A 14116-nucleotide genomic window follows, 5' to 3' on the forward strand; every position below is an offset into this window, starting at 1 on the left:
GATTACAGGCTGGACAGACATCTGCACTGAGGAGACGTAGGATTACAGGCTGGACAGACATCTGCACTGAGGAGACGTAGGATTACAGGCTGGACAGACATTTGCACTGAGGAGACGTAGGATTACAGGCTGGACAGACATCTGCACTGAGGAGACGTAGGATTACATGCTGGACAGACATCTGCACTGAGGAGACGTAGGATTACAGGCTGGACAGACATCTGCACTGAGGAGACGTAGGATTACAGGGTGTAGCCAGGGATACACATTAGAACCAATAATGTTACACAAACAGAGCAGATGCCATTGGAAAGGATACGTAATACAAGGATCTTTGGGAATTTCTGGATGGTAAACTTCTTCGTACATCTGCGTCGAGCTTTACATCTACAGCAGGTCTGACAAAGGAAAGGGAAGAATTCATTATAAGGTCCTGATTCAAACTACGCATATATACCGTATATACCCTCTGGTTGAGTTTCCCTTTCCACAATCCACATATGGCATCCAGTAGTGAAGTACACAATTACCTGCCTGTGTGCATTAGGACTACAGCGCCTGTCACCCTCAGGGCTGTGATATGTGCTGGGCAGACATGGACACCTGTCCTACAGGGAGATCTACCTGCCCTGTGTCTCCTACGGTGGGAGCATTCATGGTGTACCACTCACAGTCCTCATGGTGTGGCACTCACAGTCCTCGTGTGTTTGTCGTCCTCCTTATTACCGACTCCAATACCGCACACTCACATCACCAGGACCCCATGCTCCTGTGCACACCTGACATCTGGCTACAGCTAAACGCATCAGCAGAGACACTTACTGGCTTTTCATCCCCATCTAACACATCTTCCTTGGTGAAGAGGCGAATGCAGTCCATTAGGGAGACCTCAGGAACACTTTTCTGTAGAAGAGAGATGGATATAGAAGTTACTCATCACAATCAGTGGTGCTCAAGACATTACTGACTGCCTGCACCGACTTATCAATCTATTGCACATGGTATGGAGAAACAATACTGAAAGGGAAGGTGTCACCACATTTATTTTACCTAATCTGAGAGCAGCATAATGTAAGGGCAGAGACCCTGATTCCAGCGATGTGTCACTTACTGGGCTGCTTAGAGTAGTTTCAATAAAATCCCTGTTTTATCTGCAGGAGATTCTCACTTATCACTAGAGGACTACCTGGTCTGCTGCCATATAGCACAACTCCGTGTCCATCACTGATTGGCAACTTTCTGCCTATGCAGAGTGTGCACAGAAAGCTGCCAATCAGTGGTGTGTACAAGGTTATACAGGGCTCAGCGTTCAGAGAACTGCTAGATAAAACAGTTTTTAATCAAAATTACAGCAAACAGCCCAGTAACTTATACAGTGCTGAAATCTAGGTCTCTGCCCCTACATCAGGCTGCTCTCATTGGGTAGCAAACACCTGCTCACAGGTTCCCTGTAATAGACAATGGGACATATTTAAAATGCAGGTTCCTGGTATAATTGTACTGTCTCAGGGTAAACTCCAGAATTATACAGCCCCACGGTCACATATTCTGACATCCATCATTCTTCCACCAGGGTCAAAATTGCTTGTACAATGCCAAATCTACTGCCTATTTACTTCAGATTGGCATCACAGGACAGAGAAGAATTATCGTTCTGGGCTTCTATTAAAAATGTGATGTTGATTATAATGACTGGACTATTACATCAAGAGGCCACAAAACCATTGTGCCATTGGGAAGATAGCGGCTAAGAAATAACACAGCGACATCATCAGTATCTGCTGTATGTGTGATCTGTGCCTCTTACCATTCATTATGGGGCCGTGCAGAGGGAGGACTCATATATGAGGCAGTATAGTAAAAAAAACATCTGCTAGAAGTATTTCTTTACATCGTGTTTTAACCGCAGACCATCCATATTATTATGTGGTAGCTATTATTCATGGCCTAACATTACTAAGCCGGACTGTTTGTAGCGCTCCACATTGTAGAACTTCTCTGCATGACGCACTACACCTGAAGTCATCTGCTCGTAAACACTGTTTGACAACTACAATTAAAGTGGATCAGTCATCAGACTATGCAGCCCCATGCAAGGCTCCCCGCTCCTGCACATACATGACCTCCCCCGCACATACAGTACATGACCTCCCCCGCTCCTGCACATACATGACCTCCCCCGCACATACAGTACATGACCTCCCCCGCTCCTGCACATACATGACCTCCCCCGCACATACAGTACATGACCTCCCCCGCACATACATGACCTCCCCCGCTCCAGCACATACATGACCTCCCCCGCACATACAGTACATGACCTCCCCCGCTCCTGCACATACATGACCTCCCCGGCTCCAGCACATACATGACCTCCCCCGCACATACAGTACATGACCTCCCCCGCTCCTGCACATACATGACCTCCCCCGCTCCTGCACATACATGACCTCCCTCGCTCCTGCACATACATGACCTCCACCGCTCCAGCACATACATGACCTCCCCCGCACATACAGTACATGACCTCCCCCGCTCCTGCACATACATGACCTCCCCCGCTCCTGCACATACATGACCTCCCCCACTCCTGCACATACATGACCTCCCCCACTCCTGCACATACATGACCTCCCCCACTCCTGCACATACATGACCTCCCTCACTCCTGCACATACATGACCTCCCCCACTCCTGCACATACATGACCTCCCCCACTCCTGCACATACATGACCTCCCCCACTCCTGCACATACATGACCTCCCCCGCTCCTGCACATACATGACCTCCCCCGCTCCTGCACATACATGACCTCCCCCGCTCCTGCACATACATGACCTCCCCCGCTCCTGCACATACATGACCTCCCTCGCTCCTGCACATACATGACCTCCACCGCTCCAGCACATACATGACCTCCCCCGCACATACAGTACATGACCTCCCCCGCTCCTGCACATACATGACCTCCCCCACTCCTGCACATACATGACCTCCCCCACTCCTGCACATACATGACCTCCCCCACTCCTGCACATACATGACCTCCCCCACTCCTGCACATACATGACCTCCCCCACTCCTGCACATACATGACCTCCCCCACTCCTGCACATACATGACCTCCCCCACTCCTGCACATACATGACCTCCCCCACTCCTGCACATACATGACCTCCCCCACTCCTGCACATACATGACCTCCCCCACTCCTGCACATACATGACCTCCCCCACTCCTGCACATACATGACCTCCCCCACTCCTGCACATACATGACCTCCCCCACTCCTGCACATACATGACCTCCCCCACTCCTGCACATACATGACCTCCCCCACTCCTGCACATACATGACCTCCCCCACTCCTGCACATACATGACCTCCCTCACTCCTGCACATACATGACCTCCCTCACTCCTGCACATACATGACCTCCCCCGCACATACAGTACATGACCTCCCCCGCTCCTGCACATACATGACCTCCCCCACTCCTGCACATACATGACCTCCCCCACTCCTGCACATACATGACCTCCCTCACTCCTGCACATACATGACCTCCCCCGCACATACAGTACATGACCTCCCCCGCTCCTGCACATACATGACCTCCCCCACTCCTGCACATACATGACCTCCCTCACTCCTGCACATACATGACCTCCCTCACTCCTGCACATACATGACCTCCCCCGCACATACAGTACATGACCTCCCCCACTCCTGCACATACATGACCTCCCCCACTCCTGCACATACATGACCTCCCCCACTCCTGCACATACATGACCTCCCCCACTCCTGCACATACATGACCTCCCCCACTCCTGCACATACATGACCTCCCCCACTCCTGCACATACATGACCTCCCCCACTCCTGCACATACATGACCTCCCCCACTCCTGCACATACATGACCTCCCCCACTCCTGCACATACATGACCTCCCCCACTCCTGCACATACATGACCTCCCCCACTCCTGCACATACATGACCTCCCCCACTCCTGCACATACATGACCTCCCCCACTCCTGCACATACATGACCTCCCCCACTCCTGCACATACATGACCTCCCCCGCTCCTGCACATACATGACCTCCCCCGCTCCTGCACATACATGACCTCCCCCACTCCTGCACATACATGACCTCCCCCACTCCTGCACATACATGACCTCCCCCGCTCCTGCACATACATGACCTCCCCCGCTCCTGCACATACATGACCTCCCCCGCTCCTGCACATACATGACCTCCCCCGCTCCTGCACATACATGACCTCCCCCGCTCCTGCACATACATGACCTCCCCCACTCCTGCACATACATGACCTCCCCCGCACATACAGTACATGACCTCCCCCGCTCCTGCACATACATGACCTCCCTCACTCCTGCACATACATGACCTCCACCGCTCCAGCACATACATGACCTCCCCCGCTCCAGCACATACATGACCTCCCCCACTCCAGCACATACATGACCTCCCCCACTCCTGCACATACATGACCTCCCCTGCTCCTGCACACCCATGACCCCCATGCAGCTGCTGACTCAGTGATGACATCATGAAGAATCCTTAAAGAGACATATGCAGATCCCCATAAGTACCATGTAATAAATGAATCCAGAATTAATATATTGGTATAATACCTTAGCAATGGGCAGAGACAGGTCCCAGAAGGGGTCAAATACAGTGGAACAATATCCACATTCAGTGCAAGTAAGGGAACTCTTCAGCTGCCCCACAAACAGTTCTGTAAGACAGAAAAATTCTGTAATTAGGGCATAATTACATGAAAGTGAGAAACAACAGTATTAGGAAGCAGCACATAGGCAAAAAGAAAGGTGCAAACAACTATACTAAGAACTGGCATTACTAAGACTGGGTTCACATCACATTTAAAGGGAACCTGTCATGTCCCCAAATACTGTCAACCTGCTTATATAGGGTTAATCTGCAGGTTAGTAGTGTTACAATGCTGCCTGGCCGCCTTCCTGAAAGTGCGGCTACAGGGAGAAAATGAAGGTTATTCCTCCAGGGAGCTGCCGGCTTGTATTCACACTGGGGTGAAGCTACAGTCACCGCTCAGTGAGTGACAGCTGTAAGCATGGCCAGACTGTGACTGACAGCTCACCGGCCAGACAGCACTGTAACATTATTAAGGCTGTGTGCCCACAATGCTTTTTTTAAGCGTTTCCGCAGCAGCCAAAACGCTGCAGAAACGCTTAAAAAATGTATGGTAGAAGGCCTGCCATGTTCCCCAATGATAATCCGCATGTGCTGTGCACATGCTGCGGAGATTTCCGCTGCAGGTTATCATTGCGGAAAAAAACGCAGCCCTACCAAATATTTTGCGGAAGTGCTGCGTCTTCGCCGCCATTGACTTGCATTAGAACGCGCCAATTCCGCAAGACTGCATCTGTACTTCCGTAATTGGCGAGTTCTAATGTGCGAATGGTACCCGGGTGTAGAGGAGAGGAGAGTCTCCTCCACACCCAGGTACCCAAAAAGCTGTAAAAAAAAGAATAAAATAAAAATAAAGATTATAGTCACCTTCCGACGGCCCCCGGACTCCTTCCCTGTGCTTGCCGACAGATCGCGCAGGACTGAAGGACCTGCGGTGACGTCACAGTCATGTGATGGCAGGTCCTTCAGTACAGCGTACCGCGATCTGCCGGCAGCCAGCACAGGAGCGCAGCAAGACTGCAGGGGCCATCGGAAGGTAAGTATAGGTTTATTTTTTATTTTTTGACATTCTCTTGGGTCACACTATATAAATCCATGCTGTTTGCATGGATTTATATAGTGTGACCAAGTTGACAAGCACTTTCCAAATGATGATAAAATCGCTTGGAAAGCGCTTGTCAACCTGCATGTGGAAATGCATGTGAAGAACACGTCACATCTGCTTGTCCCTGGCAGGAAAATGCATGTACAATCCGCATGTACAATCCGCATGTACAATCCGCATGCGTTTTTTTCTGCCAGGGAGATGCAGAAACGCTCAGGAAAAAATCCTGAGCATTTCTGCATCGTGGGCACATAGCCTAATAGTGTTTGGGAACATGACAGGTTCCCCTTAAACCCATGCTCAAGACTCTGTCATAGGCTTCTGTCTGACGCCCAGAAATTTGTGATTTAGGCTGAACCACAATGGAGCCATTGACTAGAATGAGGCTGATGGAGTCACTTTTTCTCTGCCTGGCCTCCATTCTAGCCATGTCCCTCTTTTTAGGCAAACACAACAGTGTGATAGACGACACAAGTGCAGTCTACAAAGACAGACAAAAGCTGGAGAAGGGAAAACACCATTAGCCTACACTGGTTTATTTGCAGATTTGCTATATATATATATATATATATATATATATATATATATATATATATATATATATATATATATATATATATATATATATATATATATATATATATATATATATATATATATATATATATATATATATATATATATATATATATATATTTCAAAATTTTCAACTTACCCACAATTCTGCTGTCTTCCCTCTCCAGGTACCGCTTCCACATTTGCTTGCCTTTCTCTGCATCACTAGAAGAAAAAAATAATAATAAATATATATATATATATATATATATATATATATATATATATATATATATATATATATATATATATATATATATATATATATATATATATATATATATATATATATAGATATATATATATATATATAGATATATATAGATAGATATAGATATATTTCTGTACTCAGCGACCTCCATGAGGTCACATATAGGTGTGTAGTGAGCGTATATTGGCTACAAGCTCAGCGATTCCAATGGAGAATGCCATTAGGATATCCACAATGTGTAAGATCACAGGAAAAAAAGAGGCAGACATATCCCATATAATATGCACTGAGCTACCGGGGACAATATGAGGCCTCTGTTCCTATAAACGGTTTCTGCCGTATGATGGCAGTGGGACTTCTTGTGTGTTTGCTCAGTAGAATGAGACAACAGTGGAGCGCTGCCATTGCCAATTACAACAAGCAGTAATTACTCTTACATATGGAGGAGTAGCTCAGCGGTTAATGTTAGTAGGTGGACGCCTGGCAGGACTCCCGGTATTTGTAGTGCTGTGACGGCTCGTACTGCCTACACTGTGTATACAACACAGCTTCTTTTAGGCTGGCTCGACCTTGGCTGAGGTATCACAGAAGAAGATCATAAGCCCGGAGTGGAAAAATACAAAGCCGAGGAAAATGTCCGTCTGCACAATGCACAACAAAGGATCCCAGTTATCTTCTCTCATATGTTTATTTTGACGGCGAGCTGCGACAGTGTGATGGAAATGTTAGGAATCACCACCGTCACATGAGGAATTTGACACTTGTCTGTTATTTGTGTATTTTGCTCTTTTTATTTTCCAGATGGAAACGGAGATTGTGTCCTTTCAATAAAGGTGCATTGCCATATGTCAGGGGTTGTCAAAATTACAGGACAGCAAAAAATGCTTCAGTTCTGTAACACAGTAGTGGATACTGAGTGCCGCTTACGCGGCCGCTGGCTCAGGACGGCGCTTACCTGACCGCTGGCTCAGGACGGCGTTTACCCGGCCGCTGGCTCAGGACGCCGCTTACCCGGCCGCTGGCTCAGGACGCCGCTTACCCGGCCGCTGGCTCAGGACGCCGCTTACCCGGCCGCTGGCTCAGGACGCCGCTTACCCGGCCGCTGGCTCAGGACGCCGCTTGAATTTTAGTCATCCTACTTTGAAGTAATATATTAATGTCTGCATATTAGAAATCACTAATGGAGTTAAGTAATTTATGTAGCAGTTATTACCATAGTTTTAGCTGTAGTAATATTATAGCAACAAGTGAGAGCAGCCGGAAAGAACTGGGCCAGCAATACTGCATGTTTTTTGGTCATATATCTCATGTGTAAGGTGTACATTAGCTAAAATATAATGTCTTGTGATACTACCATTGAGCCCTTCCTGCACAGTGCCTTAATAGTACGGGTGGGGAGCAGGTGATCCCTCACCATGCCATTCTCTTACTAAGTGGGGGTGTAGGAGGTTCAGGATAAGTGTCAGGCCATCTGCATACGGCTAACACCCTGCTCCCCTGGCTGGGACTATAACTCCATAAGCAGATATGAAAAGCGAGGGAGCCAGGACCATCGGCGTGCCACGGGGTGAGCATACTCACTTAACCCTAACTCGCAGGTGTGTGTTTTTCTATCAAATGGCATACAGATACAATATGGATGGCACCCGTGTGCTGTTTTTTACATCACAGAGCCATTCATATGCAGGTTTGGTCGGTGAATCAGTCCATAGACATTTCTTTACCTAGATTGAGAATTATGAATGAGGCCATCGCTGATAATGTGTACATGTTCTAGCCCAAAAAAAAAAAGTGTACAAAACTTGTGTGAATGGGGCTTTAATAAGTCCTTACAAAGTAAATTTCTCCAAAAACCAAAGATAGAAATTAGCATATATTTATAGGAATTTTTTTTATCTTGCAACTTACGGCAAATGGTCCAAATCCTGAGTACAAGGCTTCGGTCTGACTGTTATCCTATTGACCTCATTATGCAGTCCATCCAGGAGAAACCTCAGGAACTCTTGGGCATCTTGCTGGCTGCAGAATGAAAAGGCTGAATAGTGAGACTGTGATCTCTTCTATAAAGCTCCAGTGATATTTTAGTGAATAGCACTTTACTAAATTAATTCTGACATGTTGCAGCCTGTACATGGGCATGCAAAGGCCTTATGGATCTTGATTACGGAGCTAAATTAAAGTACAGTACAAGCTCATAGTAGTCCTGCATTTTTAGGAAGATAACGATTCTGAAGCATCTTTACACAGAACGTTGTGCTACATCGTACCTCTATTTTTTCTATCCTGGGTGAACCATTCTCTTGCCAGAAGGGCAGTATCTCTACATGCTGTAGTCAGGCTCAATCTTTGCTGACAGTGTCTGTCTGTGCTTACAAGAAGAAAGTCCACTGTTGTCAATTTCCTCTCTCTTTATGCCACTGTGCACTCTCTGCTCCTGTACAGTAACCTGTCTGACTGATTTTATCTTCTGCCATCTACATCAGTATAACTGCCTGTATATTTTTAGATCATGGTTACCTGGTTTCTACTACAGTTCAACTCTCTTGCATTAATCAACAACAGAGACTGTAATAACTAGGCAAGTACAGACTGTAATAACTAGGCAAGTACAGAGCTGAGCTGTGTTTGTGCTGCTTACAGATCAGTGAAGTGAAACTGCAAATGCTTCTTTGCTGATGCATATGGTAGAGGATTATTTTTGGCCATATGCATCAACAGAAGAACAAACACAGCTCAGATTGAGTCTCAGCTCTGCACTGAGCAGTTATTACAAGCTCTGGGGAAATGCATAAGAGTTGAGCTCTGCTAAGAACCAGAAAACAATGATATGAAAATGCACACTGATGTGGATGGTAGAAGATAAAAATCAGCCAGTAGAGTACTATATACACTGCTCAAAAAATAAAGGGAACACTTAAACAACAGAATATAACTCCAAGTAAATCAAACTTCTGTTAAATCAAACTGTCCACTTAGGAAGCAACACTGATTGACAATCAATTTCACATGCTGCTGCTGTGCAAATGGAATAGACAATAGATGGAAATTATTGGCAATTATCAAGACACACTCAATAAAAGAGTGGTTCTGCAGGTGGGGACCACAGACCACATCTCACTACCAATGCTTTCTGGCTGATGTTTTGGTCACTTTTGAATGTTGGCTGTGCTTTCACACTCGTGGTAGCATGAGACGGACTCTACAAACCACAGAAGTTGCTCAGGTAGTGCAGCTCATCCAGGATGGCACATCAATGTGAGCTGTGGTAAGAAGGTTTGCTGTGTCCGTCAGCGTAGTGTCCAGAGGCCGGAGACGCTAACAGGAGACAGGCCAGTACACCAGGAGACGTGGAGGGGGCCGTAGGAGGGCAACAACCCAGCAGCAGGACCGCTACCTCCGCCTTTGTGCAAGGAGGAACAGGAGGAGCACTGCCAGAGCCCTGCAAAATGACCTCCAGCAGGCCACAAATTTGCATGTGTCTGCACAAACGGTTAGAAACTGACTCCATGAAGGTGGTATGAGGGCCACAGATGGGGGTTGTGCTCACAGCCCAACACCATGCAGGATGCTTGGCATTTGCCACAGAACACCAGTATTGGCAAAGTCGCCACTGGTTCCCTGTGCTCTTCACAGATGAAAGCAGGTTCACAGTGAGCACACGTGACAGACGTGACAGACGTGACAGAGTCTGGAGACGCCGTGGAGAGCGATCTGCTGCCTGCAACATCCTTCAGCATGACTGGTTTGGCAGTGGGTCAGTAATGGTGTGGGGTGGCATTTCTTTGGAGGGCCACACAGCTCTCCATGTGCTCACCAGAGGTAGCCTGACTGCCATTAGGTACCGAGATGAGATCCTCAGACCCCTTGTGAGACCATATGCTGGTGCGGTTTGCCCTGGGTTTCTCCTAATGCAGGACAATGCCAGACCTCATGTGGCTGGAGTGTGTCAGCAGTTCCTTCAAGATGAAGGCATTGAAGCTATAGACTGGCCCGCCCGTTCCCCAGACCTGAATCCGATTGAGCACTTCTTGGAAATCATGTCTCGCTCCATCCACCAATGTCATGTTGCACCACAGACTGTCCAGGAGTTGGCGGATGCTTTAGTCCAGGTCTGGGAGGAGATCATCTGCAACCTCCTCAGGAGCATGCCCAGGCGTTGTAGGGAGGTCATACAGGCACGTGGAGGCCACACACAATACTGAGCCTCATTTTGACTTGTTTTAAGGACATTACATCAAAGTTGGATCAGCCTGTAGTGTGTTTTTCCACTTTAATTTTGGGGGTGACTCCAAATCCAGGCCTCCATTGGTTAATAAATTTGATTTCCATTGATGATTTTTGTGTGATTTTGTTGTCAGCACATTCAACTTTGTACAGAACAAAGTATTCAATGAGAATATTTCATTCATTCAGATCTAGGATGTGTTATTTGAGTGTTCCCTTTATTTTTTTGAGCAGTGTAGTAATAATTTTATTTATATAGTGCCAACATATTGTGCACTTTATAATTAATCAGGGACAAGTACAAATAATAAAGCCATCACAAACTCACACAAAGTTCAACAGTTGCAGGAGGAGTGAGGTTCCTGCTCGCAAGTGTACAATCTATAAGGAAATTGGGTAGAAAGTGCTTGTCATGTATGGCCCAGCCATCATTATAATAAATAGGGCATTTCAAAATAAACTGCATGATCCGGTCATCAGTCAGTATCTGTCTACGTTCTGTTACCAAGTGCTATTAGATGCATGGAGGATGTGGACACAGATGAATAGGAGGGACAAGAGTCTGAGTATAATTTAACAGAGGGAATAGGGGAAAGTGAGGTTAGTGCACTGAAGTGATAGGCCTATTTAAAGAGACATATTTTTAAAGCATGCTTAAAAACATGGGGACTAGGTATTAGTAGGATTGTCCTGGGTAGTGCATTCCAGAAAACTGGCTCATTAGAGACTTTAGTGAGGGCCGTTTCAGTAGAATGTAAAGATATGTATCTTATATAGGGTGATATGTATAAAGAAAAGCACATTTAAAAATGAGTTATATGGGCACAAATGAATAAATGTGTACAACATTGTAAAACCACATTATGATTTTGGGAACAACCCTTTAATTTCTACACTTCCAGGAAGAGTACAGAGGAATGGCACAGAGCTCTAAATAAAGATACTTCAGAATGGTTGCTTCATGAGGAATACAAGAATTTACAAGACAGAGGATCCGCTTCATGATTATGAGCACAGCTTCAGCTATTCCACACAACAAACATGACAGCACCAATAACAAGCAAACCCCAGTGTAGACGTGTGCTGAGAAGACGCCACCACGTTACTGCTTCCCTGCAGCAGTGTTGTTGACAGCTGCTGCTGTAGTCAGTGCCGTGATACCAGTGATGAGTCAGGTGTAATCTGCTTTATTACTACACATAGCACTAATGCAGCCATCGTGCGCGGCTACATGGAAGCTGGTTATGTAAGTGTATGCACAGTACAGCATACAAACGGATGAGAATAATCAGCCAGCAATAAATTACACTGGCGTGGCGAGCTGTGGAGCTTACAACAGATTTATTACAAGGTGTATGCCTCTTGATGAAATTGACGATGCTTCAAGCACTCAAGCAAAAACCTATGTAGAAAGGCACAGACTAATGTCCAAAACAGTCCTTCACTGGTGTAAGCACATCCATAACTGTGAGCCTTTGTTCCATCTTTTTTTTATATAATTGATTTTTATCAGCCAATGAAAAAATGTTTGCTTGAAGTGAATCTGTTACATAAGTACACTGCCCGATGTGTGGGGGGCTTATCACTGCCACATCTCTGTTTTCTTATTAGCCAAAATGGTTCAAGAAACTGGAGCGCTCCGAGTTCATCATCGCTGAGCGCACCAAGTCCGTCATCGCTGAGCGCACCATCGCTGAGCACCAAGCCCGTCATCGCTGAGCGCACCAAGCCCGTCATCGCTGAGAGCACCATTGCTGAGCGCACCAAGCCCTTCATCGCTGAGCGCACCAAGCCCGTCATCGCTGAGCGCACCAAGCCCGTCATCGCTGAGCGCACCAAGCCCGTCATCGCTGAGCGCACCAAGCCCGTCATCGCTGAGAGCACCAAGCCCGTCATCGCTGAGAGCACCAAGCCCGTCATCGCTGAGAGCACCAAGCCCGTCATCGCTGAGAGCACCAAGCCCGTCATCGCTGAGAGCACCAAGCCCGTCATCGCTGAGAGCACCAAGCCCGTCATCGCTGAGAGCACCATCGCTGAGAGCACCATCGCTGAGCACCAAGCCCGTCATCGCTGAGAGGCTACAGGTTATAGGGCAGATGACCGCTAATGCCACCTGTCCTGATGCAGTCCTGACGCCGCTGAAAGCTTCATGTCACTGTATAAATGGAGCTACAATGTACCAGTCTACAGCCCAGGCTGTTTCGCTCACAGAGGACAGACCACCTTGGGTAGATATACCTGGGGTTACTTCTGTAAATAAAGGACATTCACCAACAGAAAGCAGATACCTAAAAACGATGAGTTGCTTGTATGAAGGCCTGTGTGCCGGTTTTCTGGAGAGGAGGAAATGATTTTGGAAAATATCTGTTTTTTTGCCCCAAAATGTGTGACTTTTTTCTAGTTTTTCCTGCTTTATTTTCATAAAACTGGATAGAGTTTAGTAGCAGGGAAGGTGCTAAACGAAGTCTTGGAGATTTTCTGTAATTTACACTAGAAATTGCCATAAGCTAGCTTGTACCTAGCGCCAATTTCACTTTCTTGTACATGTTCAGCTTAGCCCCTTTACCACTTTGGGTTTTTCCGCTTTTGAGTTTTCGTTTTTCGCTTCTCTTCTTCACAGAGCCATAACTTTTTTATTTTTCTGTCAGTATGGCCATGTGACGGCTTATTTTTTGTGGGACGAGTTGTACTTTTGAACGACACCATTAGTTTTATCATATCGTGTACTGGAAAATGGGAAAAAAATCCAAGTGCGGTGAAATTGCACAAAAAGTGCAATTCCACAATTGTTTTTTTTTTTTACCATGTTCACTAAATGCTAAAACTGTCCTGCCATTATGATTCTCCAGGTCATTACGAGTTTGTAGACACCAAATATGTATAGGTTCCTTTTATATAAAAGTGGTGAAAAAAAATCCAAAGTTTGTAAAAAAAAAAAATAAAAAATGGCGCTATTTTCCAAGACCCATAGCGTCTCCATTTTTCGGGATCTGGGGCCGGGTGAGGGCTTATTTTCTGCGTGCCAAGCTTACATTTTTATTGATACCATTTTGGGGTAGATCCGATGTTTTGATCGCCCGTTATTGCATTTTAATGCAATGTTGTGTCGACCAAAAAAACTTAATTCTGGCGTGTTGATTTTTTTTCTCGTTACGCCGTTTACTGATCGGAATAATTTTTTTATATTGATAGATCGGGCGATTATGAACGCAGCGATACCAAATATGTGTATTTCTTGTTTTGTTTTATTTTAATTG

General features: G+C 46.2%; 1 protein-coding gene across 3 annotated transcripts in view; it reads right to left on the bottom strand.

Annotated features, from left to right (window-relative positions):
- The window catches only part of USP2 (ubiquitin specific peptidase 2), a 203719-nt gene that overhangs the window by 14872 nt on the left and 174731 nt on the right, over positions 1 to 14116 (bottom strand). For all 3 annotated transcript variants that reach the window (XM_073656634.1, XM_073656633.1, XM_073656635.1), the window contains 5 exons: positions 8544 to 8654; positions 6525 to 6589; positions 4668 to 4771; positions 823 to 903; positions 320 to 398 (listed from right to left, as the gene is read on the bottom strand). In XM_073656634.1, coding sequence (XP_073512735.1) covers positions 320 to 398; positions 823 to 903; positions 4668 to 4771; positions 6525 to 6589; positions 8544 to 8654 — 440 coding nt within the window. The remainder of the gene's footprint in view (positions 1 to 319; positions 399 to 822; positions 904 to 4667; positions 4772 to 6524; positions 6590 to 8543; positions 8655 to 14116) is intronic.

The sequence above is a fragment of the Phyllobates terribilis genome, unplaced genomic scaffold (assembly GCF_046119375.1).
Source record: "Phyllobates terribilis strain yellow unplaced genomic scaffold, ASM4611937v1 Scaffold_12__6_contigs__length_324123572, whole genome shotgun sequence".
Lineage (NCBI taxonomy): Eukaryota > Metazoa > Chordata > Amphibia > Anura > Dendrobatidae > Phyllobates > Phyllobates terribilis.